General features: G+C 47.0%; 1 protein-coding gene and 1 pseudogene across 5 annotated transcripts in view; both read right to left on the bottom strand.

Annotated features, from left to right (window-relative positions):
• Nucleotides 1–19,116, bottom strand: part of tmc5 (transmembrane channel like 5) — a 266,568-nt gene that overhangs the window by 18,210 nt on the left and 229,242 nt on the right. For 4 of the 5 annotated variants that reach the window (XM_072481874.1, XM_072481878.1, XM_072481876.1 and 1 more), the window contains 2 exons: nucleotides 17,288–17,389; nucleotides 11,417–11,446 (listed from right to left, as the gene is read on the bottom strand). In XM_072481874.1, coding sequence (XP_072337975.1) covers nucleotides 11,417–11,446; nucleotides 17,288–17,389 — 132 coding nt within the window. The remainder of the gene's footprint in view (nucleotides 1–11,416; nucleotides 11,447–17,287; nucleotides 17,390–19,116) is intronic. The other variant, XM_072481877.1, reaches the window with a different exon arrangement.
• On the bottom strand, nucleotides 8,667–8,870 carry LOC140394629 (U2 spliceosomal RNA; annotated as a pseudogene).

The following is a 19,116-nucleotide window of genomic DNA, read 5'->3' as shown; positions in this document are numbered from 1 at the left end:
GGGTGCCTGGAACTCGCTGCCGGAGGAGGTGGTGGAAGCAGGGACGATAGTGACATTTAAGGGGCATCTTGACAAATACATGAATAGGATGGGAATAGAAGGATATGGACCGCGGAAGTGTAGAAGATTGTAGTTTAGTCGGGCAGCATGGTTGGCACGGGCTTGGAGGGCCGAAGGGCCTGTTCCTGTGCTGTACATTTCTTTGTTCTTTGTTCAATCCTGAGATCACTATCTTTGAGGTCCCACTTTCCAACTTCCTTCCGAACTCCTTATATTTGGCTTTTAGGACCTCATCCATTTTTTTCCCCCTGTCATTTGTACCAATGTGAACCACGACCACTGGCTGTCCAATCCCCCTTCTCAGAATGTCTTGTAGCCGCTCCCTTGGTTCTTACACCAGGGAGGCAACGTACCATCCGAGAGTCTTCTTTGCAGCCACAGATGGGCTGAATGGCCTCCTTCTGCACTGTATGTTCTATGTTTCTATGTTCTATGTTCTATCTATTCCCCCCTACCCTGACCAGCCTGGTACATTGCTGCCTGAACAAGCTGTACCTTGCCAAGTGACAATTGACAATGAAGAAATCAGCAGCTCCAGCTGTTCAGTCCAACAAACAGAAAATAATAAACCCGGGTTGGGTACATATAACCCGTTCACATCAGGTAAAGGAAAATGCAATCAAATCTCCCAGCAATCACACTATGATTCTATCCCCATCCACCCAATGTCTGTAACATTATTGAATCACGGTGACCCCACTAAGAATAGGAACAAACACTGAGAAGGGACAATGTCACCTTGGAGTGGAAATTCTGATTTCCCCAGGGCCCGAGTATTATATCAGCTCAGCTGTGTTATTGCCGTGATAAACTAGCTGGCTGACTATTTGCCATCTGAGGCTCCTCCCAGTTGACAAGGCAAATTTAGTTAGTGAGTCGTTCAACCAGGAAAGTGCTAGTTGATCCCTCGTCTATATTCAGTTTAGTTGGGAAGGTGTTAAAGAAACAACAAGTGGCGTGAGTGCTTTTGGGGTTTGGCAAATGTGAAACTGCCCTCCCACCAGTCCACTGAAATCCACGTCAAACTCACTGGGCTGAAATGAATATTGTAAATATAATGGGTGGAAGGTTCTGTTATTTGCAGAGTGTCGGGCGAGGTGAGAAGCATAGAGCGTTCCCTCCAGCTGCACAGTCACATTTTTTCATCAGATAAACCAGCTTTCTGTGCCAAAGAAATCTCCACAGCAGGACCACGCCATTACACTGGTGGTACCCACGGCATCATGCTGGCAGCGCCCATGACGTCACTTTGACAGGGCGCATGCCACCACGCTGGTAGGACGGTGCTGGAAAAAGCCGGGTTTGGGGTGACATTTTTAAAAGACCCAATAAAAGCAAAGAACTCCCCACCCTCCATTTGAATGGAGACCCTCCTGCATGCACAAGGGGACCCCTTCCCCACCGGGCATGGGGAACAACACCCCTTCCAACAATAAAGGGAACCCCACAATATAGCTCCCCAGAGACATCCCACCCCCCCACCCCCACCCCTTGGCACTGCACCCTGGCTCCTTCTCTAGCAATAGCCCTTAAGAAACATCCAGCAATAGTTACCACACTAGGTACCTATATATCTTTTGGCAATTGCTTCTGCTTTAGAATAGTAAGCCTAGCAGCTCAAACACGGGCAATGGCTTGTATGGAGTGAGCTGTGTGTTACTGTGATCTTGGACCAACTCTACTCAGCTCAGCTCAGCCTATGGGATGAACTCTGCCACTAACATACTGGATTGGATTTGAGTTATTGTCACGTGTACCGAGGCACAGTGAAAAGTATTGTTCTGCGTACAGTCCAGGTAGATCGTTCCATACATGAACAAAGTGGGGGTTGGTTTTGTTTAGTTGGCTGGACAGCTGGTTAGTGATGCAGAGCGGAGGCCAGCAGCGTGGGTTCAATTCCCGTACCAGCTGAGGTTATTCATGAAGGCCCCGTCTTCCCAACCTTGTCCCTCACCTGAGATGTGGCGATCCTCAGGTTAAATCATCACCAGTCAGCTCTGCCCCTCAAAGGGGAAAGCAGCCTATGATCACCTGGGATTGCTGAGCAAAGTTTTCTTTGGGGCGGCACGGTGGCACAGTGGTTAACACTGCTGCCTCACAGCACCAGGGACCCGGTTCAATTCTGGACCTGGGTGACTGTCTGTGTGGAGTTTGCACGTTCTCCCCATGGCTGCGTGGGTTTCCTCCGGGTGCCCCGGTTTCCTCCCACAGTCCAAAGATGTGCAGGTTAGGTGAATTGGCCGCGCTAAGTCATCCCTTAGTGTCCAAAAAAGGTTAGATAGGGTTATGGGGATAGGGTGGAGGTGTGGGCATAAGTAAGGTTCGCTTTCCAAGGGTAGATGCAGACTTGATGGTCCAAATGGCCTCCTTCTACACTGTCGGAATTCTATGAAAACATAGGACATACGATAAATACACAATGTAAATATCTCGGCACAGACATCGGGTGTAGCATAATGCTTTTTTCTTTGATCTTTTCTGACCTTTCCTTGTCCGTTATTGATTGCAGAAAGGTTTCAGTTCCACCGCCATAGTCAGGAAGAAGGAGAAAGCATTTTACAATTCGGAGCGACTTTAAAGTTAGCAAAATATTGCAAATTTGGTAGGCTGGTTTGTGGACTGCAGTGGAGCTATTCAGAAGAAGCTGATTACTGTTAAGTGATGTAATTTGAAAAGCTGCTGCGTAAGTTGCCATATCTGTGGAGTTAGCAACGAGTGATGATGGAAAAGTTGCCTCTTTGCGTATCTGTGGAAATGTCCTGCTTCATTTGGCAGAGGTGGTTGGAAAAGACTAGGCTTAATTGGGAAGCCCAGTGGATTCAAAGAGCAACTGCTGATGATGAAGAATGAGAAGGTGTTTGAAGATTTGCTGAGCTCTATGAGTGGAGTTGAATTACACCTAAAAATGAAGCCAGACAGCACACCCAAAAGTCTCAAATCTAGATGCGTACCGCACGCCATGAAGCCAAAAGTTTAAAGTAGCCGAGAACGAATAGGAGCCATTGAACATGTTGCTACCAGTGATTGGGCAACACCAATAGTTCCTGTATTGAAACATGATGGATCAGTGGGAATTTGTGGAGATTTTAAAACAACTATTAACCCAGTATTGTGCACAGATCTTTATCCACTGCTGCTGTTTGAAGACTTGTTTTCTGGACTTTCTGGAGGGCAGAAGTTCTGTAAAATTGATCTTTCACAGGCATATCTGCAGACGAATGTGGCTGCTGAATCACAAACATTACTCACCACCTTAACGCCCAAAGATTTGTTTCATTACAGAAGTCTTCATTTCAGAATAACATCAAAGTAGAATGGAGTGCAATGTTTTTTAGATGATATATTCATCACCGGTTCAATTGAATGAAACATAATTACTTAATTATAATTTAGAGGGGTATCTAAGCCAGAGATCGGAGAGTACTGTATTTAGCTTTCACATTTATAGTAGAAATCTAGTGCCAGAAGACATATAGTTAACAGTAACTTAAAAATTTTTTTTAAAAAAATTTAATTTACTAATTAATTGACGCAATGTCAGTTAGAGGGGTGCAGTGCTCTGACTGTGAAGATGTGGCAGGTCCGGGAGGCTTCCAGCGTCCCGGGTGGCTTCATCTGCAGAAAGTGCACCCAACTGGAGCTCTTCACAGACCGCATGGTTCGGTTGGAGCAGCAGTTGGATGCACTTAGGAGCATGCAGGTGGCGGAAAGCGTCATAGATCGCAGTTATATAAATGTGGCCACACCCAAGGTGCAGGCAGAGAAATGTGTGACCACCAGAAGGGGCAGGCAGTCAGTGCTAGAATCCCCTGTGGTTGTCCCCCTCTCGAACAGGTATACCCCTTTGGATACTGTCGGGGGGATAGCCTATCAGGGGAAAACAACAGCAGCCAGAGCAGTGGCACCACGGCTGGCTCTGATGTTCAGAAGGGAGGGTCAAAGCGCAGAAGAGCAATAGTAATAGGTGACGCTATAGTCAGGGGCACAGATAGGCGCTTCTGTGGACGTGAAAGAGACTCCAGGATGGTATGTTGCCTCCCTGGTGCCAGGGTCCAGGATGTCTCCGAACGGGTAGAGGGCATCCTGAAGGGGGAGGGCAAACAGGCAGAGGTCGTTGTACATATTGGTATTAACGACATAGGCAGGAAGGGGCATGAGGTCCTGCAGCAGGAGCTCAGGGAGCTAGGCAGAAAGTTAAAAGACAGGACCTCGAGGGTTGTAATCTCGGGATTACTCCCTGTGCCACGTGCCAGTGAGGCTAGAAATAGGAAGATAGAGCAGCTAAACACGTGGCTAAACAGCTGGTGTAGGAGGGAGGGTTTCCATTATCTGGAGCACTGGGAGCTCTTCCGGGGCAGGTGTGACCTGTATAAAAAGGGCGGGTTGCATCTAAACTGGAGAGGCATAAATATCCTGGCCGCGAGGTTTGCTAGTGTCACACGGGAGGGTTTAAACTAGTATGGCAGGGGGGTGGGCATGGGAGCAATAGGTCAGAAGGTGAGAGCATTGAGGGAGACGTAGGGAATAGGGACAGTGTGGCTCTGAGGCAGAGCAGACGGGGAGAAGTTGCTGAACACAGCGGGTCTGGTGGCCTGAAGTGCATATGTTCCTCCACCAGCGCACTCAAAACCTCCCTCATCTCCTTCCCCATTGTCTCCATGTATTTTGTAAACTGCCTTTCGAATTCCGCAGCCATCACTTTAGTTATTTCTTCAGCCGTGAGCAATGCGGCCTCCCCTGGTGCTCCAGCCTCCATTTTCCTTGGTGACCCCTCGGTGACCTTTCCACTCCCGGGCGGACCTTTAGCTGTTTTCTTTACGGCCATTCTTTTGCTCACCCTCGACATTTTCCTTTTCTGTGCCTTCACGGTGCCTCCTCTGTGTCTTCAGAGAGTCGTGAACACCGCCTAGTCCATCACACGAACCTGCCTCCCATCCATTGACTCCATCTACACCTCCCGCTGCCTGGGGAAAGCGGGCAGCATAATCAAAGATCCCTCCCACCCGGCTTACTCACTCTTCCAACTTCTTCCATCGGGCCGGAGATACAGAAGTCTGAGAACACGCACGGACAGACTCAAAAACAGCTTCTTCCCCACTGTTACCAGACTCCTAAATGACCCTCTAATGGACTGACCTCATTAACACTACACCCTGTATGCTTCACCCGATGCCGGTGCTTATGTAGTTACATTGTATACCTTGTGTTGCCCTATCATGTATTTTCTTTTATTCCCTTTTCTTCTCATGTACTTAATGATCTGTTGAGCTGCTCGCAGAAAAATACTTTTCACTGTACCTCGGTACACGTGACAATAAACAAATCCAACCCAATCCAATCCAATCAGGCCACACTTGGAGCATAGTGTTCAATTCTGGTCGCCACACTACCAGAAGGATGTGGAGGCTTTAGAGAGGGTGCAGAAGAGATTTACCAGAATGTTGCCTGGTATGGAGGGCATAAGCTATGAGGAGCGGTTGAATAAACTCGGTTTGTTCTCACTGGAACAACGGAGGTTGAGGGGAGACCTGATAGAGGTCTACAAAATTATGAGGGGCATAGACAGGGTGGATAGTCAGAGACTTTTCCCCAGGGTAGAGGGGTCAATTACCAGGGAGCATAGGTTTAAAGTGCGAGGGGCAAGGTTTAGAGGACATGTACGAGGCAAGTTTTTTTACAAAGGGGCTGGTTTAGCACACTGGGCTAAATCGCTGGTTTTGAAAGCAGACCAAGGCAGGCCAGCAGCACGGTTCAATTCCCGTACCAGCCTCCCCGAACAGGCGCCGGAATGTGGCGACTAGGGGCTTTTCACAGTAACTTCATTGAAGCCTCCTTGTGACAATAAGCGATTTTCATTTCCTTTCATTTTCAGAGGGTAGTGGGTGCCTGGAACTCGCTGCCGGAGGAGGTGGTGGAAGCAGGGACGATAGTGACATTTAAGGGGCACCTTGACAAATACATGAATAGGATGGGAATAGAGGTATACGGACCCAGGAAGTGTAGAAGATTGTAGTTTAGTCGGGCAGCATGGTTGGCACGGGCTTGGAGGGCCGAAGGGCCTGTTCCTGTGCTGTACATTTCTTTGTTCTTTGTTCTCCCTCCTCACCATTCAAGGCCCGAAACACTCTGGGCAGGCTGATGTTTCACTTGCTTCCTTCAATCTGGTTCACTGCACTCGCTGATCTCAGTGTGGTCTCCTCCACATTGTGGAGACTAAATGCAGACTGGGTGACCACTTTGTGGAACACCTTTGCTCATTCCACAAGCATGGCCCCAGACCTTCCTGTCTCTGCCTTTTTAACTCACCGTCCCGCTCTCATGCCCACATGTCCGTCCTTGGCCTGCTGCAATGTTCCAGTGAAGCCCAGCGCAAACTGGAGGAACAGCAAACCCCTCTTCCCATTAGGCACGTTACAGTCCTCAAAACTCATAATTCAGCTCAACAACTTTAGACTGTGAACTTTCTCCTCCATCTTAAACCCTATTTTCATATCCCATACGTTTATTGTCTCAATGCAAGAAAATATCCCTCGAAACGAGACAGAACAAACAACTTAAAAATGCAAGTCTATCTTCCAAGGTGAAGCTGTAAAGGAAACAAGACACCCCTAGGGGGTGTGAAGAGAGACATTTACTGTCATTCAAAGCACCGTCAAAACTTGTCATTGGCGAAGGAAGAGACAAAGATGCAAAGTGCCGAATATTGAAACAATAACTGCCACAGAACTACCCAAAACCTCTTGGAAATACATAATGGGTGCTTCCTGGCGCCAAGGACCCGGGTTCAATCGTGGCCCCGGGTCACTGTCCGTGTGGAGTTTGCACTTTCTCCCCGTGTCTGCGTGATTCTCACTCCCACAACCCAAAGATGTGCAGGGTAAGAACAAAGAACAAAAAAGGTAAGTGAATTGGGCACGCTAAATTGTCCTTGAATTGAAAAAGAAAAAGATTGGGCACTTTATGGACGGCACGGTAGCATAGTGGTTAGCACTGCTGCTTCACAGCGCCAGGGTCCCAGGTTCGATTCCCGGCTTGGGTCACTGTCTGTGCGGAGTCTGCACATTCTCCCCGTGTCTGCGTGGGTTTCCTCCGGCTGCTCCAGTTTCCTCCCACAAGTCCCGAAAGACATGCTGTTAGGTGAATTGGACAGTCTGAATTCTCCCTCAGTGTACCCGAACAGGCGCCGGAGTGTGGCGACTAGGGGATTTTCACAGTAACTTCATTGCAGTGTTAATGTAAGCCTACTTGTGATACTAATAAAGATTATTACTACATTTACATAAAATTAGGAAATACACAATGGGTGAAGTATAATCGGTGAAGATTTTCAAGAAAGACTTCAGCCTAAGAGACGGACTCAAAGCTCTCTTACCCTCTCTGTCTTTCGGAACAACTATATTACCTGGTTTGGAGGTCAACTTCACTAGAAAGCTACCAGGTGCCAGAAGTAGCTTAAAGGGATTTATATCTGTATTGTTAAAGATTAGAAATAAAATATATGTTTAAATTTAGTGGCGAAAAGCAAATTACTGCGGATTCTGGAATCTGGGACAAAAACAGAAAATACTGGACAATCTCAGCAGGTCGAACAGCGTCTGTGGAGAGAGAACGAAGCCAACGTTTCGAGTCTGGGTGATTCTTTGTCAAAGCTGATAGAACTGGAAATGGGGTCAGATTTACCCTGGGGGAGGGGTGGAGGAGTGCTGGGTAGGGGACCAGCGAGCGGTGGAGGAGATTGACAAAGATGTCATGGATAGAAAGACAAAGGGAATGGAGATGGAGGTGATTGAGGCTAAGAAGGGCACTGACAGTGGCCCATAAAGAGATTAGAATGTGTGAATGGCAGAACAATGGTGAGCAGTGTGTCAAAGGGCAACTAGGACCAAGGAACGGATGGCTCAAGTCGGATAGGGAACAATGGTGAGGGAAAAACAGATATATGGAAGAACTGAAAATAAACTGATCAAAATAAAAATGGGGTGAAGGTTGAGTTGAGGGGCAGCATAGTGGTGCATTGGTTAGCACTGCTGCCTCACGGCGCCGAGGACCCCGGTTCGATCCTGGCCCCGGGTCACTGTCCGTATGGAGTTTTCACATTCTCCCCATGTCTGTGTGGGTCTCACCCCACAACCCAAAGATGTGCAGGGTAGGTGGATTGGCCACGATAAATTGCCCCTTAAATGGACAAAGAAACAGTAATTGATGAACCAAAAACGAGTTGTGGGATGGGGCCGGATAGGACTGGAACAGGGAATGTTCCACATACCCCATAAAAAGACAGGCAAAACTGGGACCCATGCAAGTACCCATAGCCACACCTTTGGAAATGTTAAAGGAGAAATTGTTCAATGAAAGGACAAGTTCATCCAGATGGAGGAGAGTGGTGGTGGATGGGGATTGTTCATTTCATGCTTCTGTGTAAGAGAAACAAAAAGTCTAGTCAGATTCACGCTAGACAAAGATGTGGGGGTTTGGTCAGTTCTATTATGCTGAGAGAGGGTTATGGTGTGAAAAGTAAACAAGCTGAGAGAAGTAAAAAGTTGTTGCTTAGCAACCACGGGCACCTTTCGGGTAAGAAGTCTTTTTGACTGTTCTTTTACATTTTAAAAAAATGACCTTTTCTGAGTTGCAAAGCCAGGGCTGAGTGTGGACAGGGGCGAACCCCGAATCCAGCTCCTCGCCTGCTCCAAAAACCCATTCAAATTCAAATTGAATCCAATTCATGGTCCCCACAAGAGAGACATACCAGATCTGAGCCAAAAGACAGAGCAGGTACTACACTGATCTTAGCCAAAAAGCCGAGAAGCGATCTCTTTGACTGTTTTTAACTGATTTCACAGCAGTTGGTATCGGCAGCTAGAGCGGAAACATCTCTCTCAGCTTTACTAGAAGGATAATGGTTAAGAAAACAAGTGCAGGAACTCTAAAGGACAGCTAGGGAGATGAAACGTTTCCAAAATGTCTGAAGTGAAAGGAACAAAGAGGAACTAGAGCAGAGCAGAGAACAGTTCCGTAAAGATGAAGTTGAATTCTGTTAAGTCCAAAGATGAGCAGGTTAGGTGGATTGGTCTTGCTAAATTGCCCCTCAGGATGGGGTTACAGGGTGGGGGATTGAGACTAGATAGGGTAGTCTTTCGAAGAGTTGGTATAGACTCGATGGGACAAATGGCGTCTTTTTGCACTATAGGAATGCTATGATTCTCTGTGCTGGAACACTGTGACAGTACGCCAAAACCTCACCGCATTGGGAAATTTCAGCTCTGTAGAGGTATCTGCTGTCAGAGGCAAGTCCTCATGATCTCCTTCTGATGTCTCTCACAGGGTTTACTGTGTGTGTGTGGGTGTGGGCATGGGTGGGTGTGTGTCTGTGTCTCTGCGTGCGTGGGTGTGTGTGTGGGTGTGTATATGTGTGGGTGGGTGTGTGTGTGTGTGGGTGTGTATATATGTGTGTGTGTGTGTGTGTGTGCATGTGTGGGTGTATGTGTGTGTGTGTGTGTATGTGTGTCTGTGTGTGTATGTGTGTCTGTGGGTGTGTGTGTGTATATATGTGTGTGTGGGGGTGTGTATATGTGTGGGTGTGGGTGTGTGTGTGGGGATGTGTGCGTGTGTATATGTGTGGGTGTGTATATGTGTGGTGGGTGTCTGTGTGGGTGTGTGTGTGTATATGTGTGGGTTGGTGTGTGTATATGTGTGTGTGTGGGTGTGTGTGTGTGCGTATGTGTGTGTATGTGGTGTGTGTGTGTATGTGTGGGTGTATGTGGGTGTGTGGGTGTATATGTGTTGGTGTGTATATGTGTGTGTGTGTGTGTCTGTGTGTGTGGGTGTGTGTGTCTGTGTATATGTGTGGGTGGGTGGCTGTGTGTGTGTGTATATGCGTGTGTGTATGTGTGGGTGTATGTGGGTGTGTGTGTGTATGTGTGTGTGTATGTATATGTGTGGGTTTGTGTCTGTGTGTGTGTGTATGTGTGGGTGTGTGTGTGTGGGGATGTGTTTGTGTATATGTGTGGGTGTGTGTCTGTGTGGGCGTGTGTGTGTATATGTGTGTATGTGTGGGTATGTTGGTGTGTGTGTGTATGTGTGTGTTTGTATGTATATGCGTGTGTGTGTGTGTATATGTGTGTGTGTGGGGATGTGTGTGTGTGTGTATATGTGTGGGTGTGTATATGTGTGTGTGGGTGTCTGTGTGGGTGTGTGTATGTGTGTGTGTGTGTATATGTGTGTTTGTATGTATATGTGTGTGTGTGTGTGTGTATATGTGTGGGTGTATATGTGTGTGCATATTTGTGGGTGGGTGTCTGTGTGTGTGGGTGTGTGTGTTATATATGTGTGTGTGTGTGTTTGTGTGTGTGTGTATGTGTGGGTGTATGTTGGTGTGTGTGTGTATGTGTGTGTTTGTATGTATATGCGCGTGTGTGTGTGTGTATATGTGCGGGTGTATATGTGTGTGTATATGTGTGGGTGGGTGTCTGTGTGTGTGTGTGTGGGTGTTTGTGTGTGTATGTGTGGGTGTATGTGGGTGTGTGTGTGTATGTGTGTGTGTATGTATATGTGTGGGTGGGTGTCTGTGTGTGTGTCAGAGGCACCTGTGGGCAATCCGCTTCAGAGGACGGAAGACAAACCTGGAGATTCCAGCACAGCAGCACTCAGGACCACCTTCTCAAGGGCAATTAGGGATGGATAATAAATGTTGACCCAGCCACTCACAACAAAACCCCACAAACAAATTTAATTTAAAAAAAATGATCTGGATATTAACGAGGACAGGTTTTATCGCCACTGGGTGTGAGGGGTTACTGATAGAGTTTAAAGTTTTAACATCTGATACCAAGTTACCTATTTCTGGATGTCAAATTCAACTCCGTGTAACTCATACGGCAGGCAACCAGATGTCGAAGAAAGTAATAAAACTCCCATTTGTTTGACATCTAATATAGTCACAAATTTAACAAAATTCTCCATCTTTAGCATGCATCGTTTGTCATGAGGATATATATAAATATATCTATACACTATTATACATACAAATATCAAATATAAAACTATAAATATATGTTGAATGTATTAAAAAACAGATCTCTGGTTTGAGTAAAATTAATATTTTGCTGATGATTAACTGTTTGGTTTGCTAGAATCAGCGCTTTAAGGAGTTAAACCAGGAATATGCAAAGTGTTTCTCAAACAACAACCCACCAGTTCAGTTCCATATCACCTTGCTCACATTCCTCAAAAGTGTGAATTGATAAGACTGGGACAGTAGAAAACGTCGCGTGTCAAATAGATGAAGATAACACTGTCAATGATGGACATTTACAAGAAATTGTTTTAACTTAATCATGAGAGATACATTAACTGTTACCTTCGATTCAGTATCAGTGTCATCGTTGGTCTATCATAAAAAAAAACATTTGATGATTTTAAACAAGAAGTCTTAATTTGCTACGAGTTTTTCTCCAGTCTATTCTTCATAAATAATGTAATCTATGTACATCCTAGTAACCAATAGGATGATTTTCTCTTGTGATCTCTGGGTCTGACTATCACTTACTTTGGTATCAGGGAAACCAGGTGTTCTCCAGGACAAGGAGTGAATAATAACATCATTGTGGAATGAACTCTGATTTAATACACAGGGAAACATTGCAAAAGAATTATACATTTGAAGGCAAGATGAAAACCCAGTCAATGACTCCACAGCCTAGAAACTGCTGTTTATGTACTATTCACAGATAAATTATGAATTGTTTCCCATTCATTAGGAGTGCTTGCCCTTATTTACTCTCAGTTTTTGCTGTCAGGCATAGTTTGATAGCCATTAGCAAAACAGGGTAGAATGTACATGCTTTGTGGGTTTTCTGGAATAAGTTGTGGATTTGCTTGTTTGATGTAAGTTCCACCATTGGCTCTCTATTAAACTATTTGCAGAGATATATCTCTACTGTGGAAACTCACTGTATACCTGAACAATGCAACTTGACTGCAGACCGTGCACATCACTGAATATCACAGGCTCCTTCCTATTTATTCCCTTATTTCCCTTATATTTTATTTTGCCATTGTAATTTTTTATCCATGGATGATGAATAGACATGTGTCTTTCAGTCAAGAAGCAGAGAAGAGGGAGGAATTCAGATGTTACAGGAGCCAACACTCTCCTAGTTCAAACAGGAGACCTCAGACCTTTTGGCACGAGAGACCACTGGGGTGGGACTCAGCTCGATTCATTGGCTGGTGGCCAAAGAATTGGTCAAAAGCCTGTACTCTGCCCAGTAACAGGTGGTGATTGGATCCTACCCCAGTGGGGTAGTTCTCAGAGACCAGTTGAGTCCTAGACACACAAAGACAAGGACCTGCTGTCTCCCTCTCTGTCTCTCTCTCTCCAGAAAGGCTGTGAGTGTTGTATTTCTGAAACTGCAGAGACCTGAAAGAATCTACAGTGAAAACCTTGAACTGAAAGCAGTGTTTGAAGAGCAACAAGGTGCTGGGAATCACCATCTGAAACAAAGAGTTTTTTCATTTATACTTATGACTTTCACCCCATTCCCCCCCCCCCCTCGGTGTTTGTCTGTCTTATATGTGAAGAGGATGGGGGCGCAAGTTAAAGTGGTGAGTTAGGAACTCAATAATAGTATTTGTATTTGCAGAATATTTCAATGTAGTCCTTGTTATAAATAAACAATAATTGTGTTTACATTTACAAACCTGGTGACTGTAATTATTGGGCAGCCAAAGGCCAGCGATTTCGGGAATTTTTATAAGAATTATTGGTTAATTCACTTGTGTTGCGACTCTGGGTTGGATGGGCTGGAATTGGCCGTGCCTTGGCCCAGGGTGTCAAACTTTCAGCTTCTCCGCTAGCCAAGGCCACGTGGAAAACTGAAACTGGTGAAAATAAATGAAAACATAAAAAGGGGAATTTGAAAAATTCACCTATAAATAAAAACCTCAGTGGCAGAATCTTTTGGCGTGATTTGGCCTGTTGGCTGGAGAGCCGGCCAGAGACCCGCGTTGCCTCTTTTTGGGTAGGATTGCCAAGCCACGAGCCATCTGGCAATGGTGAGGCCAGCTGTGAGCCTGGAATCAAGACCCTGGGGAAAGGAGATTCACCTACTAAGAGCTGCGGGCGAATCAGAGGGTCTCTCGCTGTGTTAGAGCCCCTGGGGATGACCATGGAGCCTGTGGAATACGAGCTCTCCTGAGATAGAAGCCGGACCAGGAAGGAGCCGGAATCTCCGGATGGTCCCACCTGGGACTCGGACTATTGCTGAGTTGCTGCATTTTCTAACTGCGAGGAGGGAACTTTTCATTCACCTTTTTGGGGCTCCTCATTGACTAAAATATTAGCGATGGAGGATAAAATGGAAGAGACGGCCCTGGAGGCAGCTCAGACAATGGCTGTTCTCAACGCAAAGGAGCAAGGTTTGCACAGCTTCATAAATGCCTGTCTTCGGTAGACCCGGCGTGTTTGATGCGAGTGTGACACACTGGGCTCAGCGCGCGGAGTGTCTGCAATATTTCTTCAAGGCGAATGCAATCACGGGGGAGACCGCCAGAAGGTGATCCTTTTGACTACCTGTTGGTCCCACTTTCAGCATCATAAAGAGCCGAATATACCCTGTGGCCCCAGACTCCAACACATTTGAGGAATTGGTGGTCACTTCCACCCAAAACCGCCGGGCATTGTCCAAAGATTGATTTAATGCGGCCGAGAGAACCCCGGGGAAGTTTCCGGTCTGATTACACAAACTGGTGGAACACTGCGACTACGGGCCATCCCTACCCGAGATGCTACGAGACCGCCTTGTATGCGGCAGCAACAACATGGTGACCCAGTGGAAATTGCTGGCCGAACCATCATTGGACCTAAAAAGGGCCAATGATATCTCCCCCTCATGGGAGAGTGTAGAGAAGGAAGTCCAGGAAGGCGAGGGATGGAGGTGAATAGTGTAACGCGTGGGTTTCCTCCGGGTGCTCCGGTTTCCTCCCACAGTCCAAAGATGTGCAGGTTAGGTGGATTGGCCATGATAAATTGCCCTTAGTGACCAAAAAGGTGAGGAGGGGTTATTGGGTTACGGGGATAGGGTGGAAGTGAGGGTTTAAGTGGGTCTGTGCAGACTCGATTGGCCGAATGGCCTCCTTCTGCACTGTATGCTCTATGTTCTAACACGCCCCTCATTCAGACGAACAGCACCTCTAGGAGTGGCACGAATGGGACCACGCCCTTGCCCGAATACTGTTGGGGCCAAGCCGGTTGGCTGAGGGTTGCTTTAGCCGGCCAGACATCTCCCCAGAACTTCGGGAAGAGGATTCACAGAGGTGAACACCTGTGGCCGGAGAACCCATAGGTACTGACAACAGCGGGTCAGTCAGCAAGCGGGTCACCCTGATTGAGGGAGGCGCCCTTCTAGAACCAGGACCCTCCACCTGGAGCAGCCCGACAAGGACGAGTGCATGCAGTTGAATTGTACCATCGTCCATGCGATTGGTCACCCACTGGAAATGGAACTGGACTCGGGGGCTGCGGACTCAGTGATAGGACGGCAGATGTTTGAAAAGATCAAGATGGGAATCCAGTGTTTGAATTTAAGGGACACCGAGGCGAGGTTGGCACCATACACGGGGGAACCCCTGGCCATGGCGGGTACAACAATAGCCCCAGTCGCCGATGGTCAGCAGTCCATCAGGCTGCCCCTTGATAACAGTCCGAGGCCCTGGCCTGAGTCTGCTGGGCTGTGATTGGCTGCAGAGGCCCCAATTGGACTGGCAGTGAATTTTCAGGATGGGCCCTGGGGATTGTACAAAGTCCCGGGGATGTACCCGGAAGTTTTCCAGGAGGCCCTGGATAAGATCAAAGGCCGTGGCCAAGATACACACAGACCCTGAGGCTCAAACAAAGTATTTCAGAGCCTGCCCAGCCCCCTACACATTACTGATAAAGGTGGAGGATGACTCAACCGCTTGGAAAGCCAGGAATCATCCGGCCGGTACAATATCCAGATTGGGCAGCACCCGTATTCCCGGTACTGAAACTGGAAAACCGTCCGCCTGTGGGGGGATTACAGGCAAACAGCAAACAAGGCCTCTGGTTTGGACAGATGCCCGATGTTGCAAATCGAGGACCTCGACACAACGTTGGCTGGAGGACACTCATTTTCTAAACTCGATATGAGTCACACGTACCTCCAATCAGAGCTTGACATGGTTTCCAGACGATTTATGACCATTAATATCCACCGAGACTGTGAATTTACAAAGTTGCCATTTGGAGGACCAACGGCTGAGGCTATTTTCCAGAGAGTCACGGAGAACATCCTCCAAGGACTACAGCAAGTGGCGTTTTTTACTGGAATGAGGTCCTGGTCACCAGAGCCGCTGAAAAGGAGCACCTGAGCAACTCAGAGGAAATAATCTGCCGGTTTTCCGAGACAGGCGTCTGATTTAAGAGAAAAAAATGCATTTTTTATGCCAAAGAGGTCACGTACTTAAGATATCGGCCTTCGCCCGATAGAGGAGAAGGTGCCGGCAGTCAAACAAGCCCCCACACCAGAGAACGTGACCGAATTGCGGACATTCATGAATAAATTCAGGAAATTTATCCCTATCCTGGTGTCCATCCCCGCACTGCTGCACGCGGTACTGAAGAAACATCAGGAATGGGCGTGGAGAGCAGCGTAAGAAGCTTCGCCATGGTGAAGGGACGGTCATCGTTGTCAGGGTTGTTGACCCATTACAACCCATTACAACCCGTCAAAGCCCCTTTTGGTCACTTGTGAAGCCTCTCCATACGGAATCAGGGTTGTGTTATCCCATCGCACGGATGACGGACGGGGAGGCGCTTTTTGTTCAGCTACTGGACCACGCCACACCTTGCGACTGGAGTGGGAACGGCTGTACTGTTATGCCGGAGGCTCAGATCCCACCTTACCCAAACGTTCCCCGATATTAGCGGGAAAGTAGAAAGGAGACAAGACCTCCAGAGGCGGCACTGAAGGAGACGGACGCAGGATAGACGTGTCCGACCAGGGAACACCCTCTATGTCTGAAACTTTGGAGATGGTATCTGGTGGACGCCAGGGAGCATGGTGAAACAGACTGGACAGGTATCATACTCAATAAAAACACAAGAACGGACGATGCAGAAGCAGGTAGAGGGACCAGCGTCAGGACAATCAGGACAATCCCCACCGGTGGAGCGATTTTCCTGGCCCCCCGGCCCGGCACAAGGGGGCCCAGGGACATTACCCTCTGGAGTCCCGGCACGGAGATGTGTGAAGAAAAGGATTTAGGACCCGACATGGAGACTCAGAAATCTGGTTTATTTTTTACGATGGCTTCATCAGGGAACAGCCACTGATGGTGCCCCCCATAAGATCGATGCAAAAACAACATTCCCCGACATGGTACACGCCCCCTGGCCCAGTCCCACAACAGCCAGGGCGCAACGACGGGCAAAGTGGAGAAGATAACCTCCTCCCGCCCTACAACAGAGGGACTTATGGACCTTGGGGGGAGGGGGATGTTATAACCCCCATGAGGATGACCTGACTAATCTCCTCGTGGGGCACATGGAGTACCAACCCCTCTGCTGAGGGTGGAGCACCCTCAGCAAGCTCGTTAATTACCCGAGATAAAAGCTGGCCCAGGAAGGAGCCGGAATCTCGGGATGTTCCCGGGTGGGACATGGACTGTTGCTGACTTGCTGCATTTCCTAACAGTGAGTAGGAAATAAACTACTTTTGACTCACCTTTTGGGGCTCCTCATTCCTCACGATACACTACAACCCTTAAGATAGTGTAGTTCTGATTGTGTGGGATGAGTGCATCTCAGCAGCGAAGCTTTACGACTGTGTCATAGGGATATTCCCCTCAAGGGTCCATCTATCCAGCTTGCATTCCCTATTTCATGAAATGAGCACTCGTACTTCAAAATCTATTCCAGCAATTTTGCTAATGCCAAGGAATGACCAATAAGGGAATTTAAACTGTTATTTAAAGGGAGCAATAAGGGAGTTTAAACTGTCAACATTACTGACTGTTATTTGACAATTGTGACTGATGTAAACTTTGTTACAGCAGATTCTAGTCTTGTGACTTTTGTTAGAAGTGAACTACTGTTTTTATTATTAACCATCATCAAATACTTTACTGATTTGCATCAAAACAGTTGCAATTTTTCTTTATTAATGAAATGACTGATATTTCTAAGATTAACAGATTGTGCGTTACTAACCTCTTCATTGATTTTCATCGCCGAAAGCTTCTCTTTAGAAGACCCGATCTTTACTTTCACCGTGTTGAGCTTTCGCAGTAAATATGTTTTGTCTTTTCCTTCCTAACAGTGAAAATACCTCTGTAAGGTTAACCAACCAATTTTGTATATTACAAAACACATCATGTTTCAGGAGCAAGTTGAGTCACAACATGTCATGTTTTGCATAAACTAGTCCGCCTCCGAAACACCTCCAAGCTTATTCTCTACAGTTCTATTCATTCTTGTGCACATGAAGCATCTTCTTTTCAGACACTGTTAGCATTTCAGTAGTTTTGTTGCTGGGAAAATGGTCGTCTACAACAACTGGTGAGGTTGATACAGGGTGGGGGGCAGTCATTCCCTTGCAGCCTTGAAATATTATATCATTTCTTTTCGGTTTCTATGTCCTCATAGAATCATAGAATTTACAGTGCAGAAGGAGGCCATTTGGCCCATTGAGTCTGCACCGGCCCATGGAATGAGCACCCTACATAAATAAGCCCATGCCTCCACCCTATCCCCCAAAACCCATCAACCCCACCTAACCTTTTTGGACACTTGGGGCAATTTTATCACGGCCAATCCACCTAACCTGCACATCTTTGAATTGTTGGAGGAAACCCACGCACACACGGGGAGAACGTGCAGACTCCGCACAGACAGTGACCCAAGGTCGGAATTGAACCTGGGACCATGGAGCTATGAGGCAGCAGTGCTAACCACTGTGCCATGTGCCTCACTTAAAAAAAGAATTGTGACAATGAGCTCATATTTGAATACAAACATCCATCCTAGCCAGGGGGAAGTAGAAAGTAAACTGCATGTATCAACAACTTACAGAAAAATTATTGAATTTCCACTTGAATACCCAACTAGTCTTAATGAAAGAAGACTGGATCATGATAGTAATACCGAAATAAAAACCATTTGACAGTTTCTGAATGAATTGCTGCAGTTATAATTATAACCCGATAAATGCCGTCTTATTGAGCATTATTCACTAACGCTGAAGGACATTTTAATATTTACAATATTTTTCATCCGTGATAGTTGCTGGAAGCAGGCGGGCAACAAAGTAATAGCAGTTAATAATGTGTAAGAAAATACTTGCTGAGTATTCTTCCACCTAAATACACCAAGCTCCGTGTGGCTCAGAGTGTTTGTAAACTGCCAGCCCTTTGGAACTGGAAGAATGGTCCATTTGGGCCTTTCCTGGCTCTTTGAAAAGTTGTCCAATTGATCCCAGAACCATGCCTTTTCCCGTCACTGTGCAAAACCTTCCCCTTGCCTTTTCCCGTCACCGTGCAAAACCTTCCCCTTGCCGTCTCCCGTCACCGTGCAAAACCTTCCCCTTGCCGTCTCCCGTCACCGTGCAAAACCTTCCCCTTCAAGAATTTTCCCCCTTCTCTTGAAATTTTTTTTGGAATTTGCTTCCATTGCCTTTCAGGCAGCGAGCTTGAGGTCAGAATAACAGCGTTGGAAAATTAATCTTAATAATAATAATCTTTAGTGTCACAAGTAGGCTTACATTCACACTGCAATGAAGTTACTGTGAAAATCCCCTAGTTCCCACATTCCGGCGCCTGTTCGGGTACACTGAGGGAGAATTCAGAATGTCCAAATTACCTAACAGCCCGTCTTTCGGGACTTGTGGGAGGAAACCGGAGCACCCGGAGGAAACCCACGCAGAGACGGGGAGAACATGCAGACTCCATACAGACAGTGACCCAAGCCGGGAATCGAACCTGGGACTCTGGCGCTGTGAAGCAACAGTGCTAACCACTGTGCTATTGTACCACAATTCTTCT

Source organism: Scyliorhinus torazame, chromosome 17, assembly GCF_047496885.1.
Source record: "Scyliorhinus torazame isolate Kashiwa2021f chromosome 17, sScyTor2.1, whole genome shotgun sequence".
In the NCBI taxonomy this organism is placed as follows: Eukaryota; Metazoa; Chordata; class Chondrichthyes; order Carcharhiniformes; family Scyliorhinidae; genus Scyliorhinus; species Scyliorhinus torazame.
The sequence above is the reverse complement of the archived record's forward strand: the minus strand, read 5'-3'. Positions and strand labels throughout refer to the sequence as shown.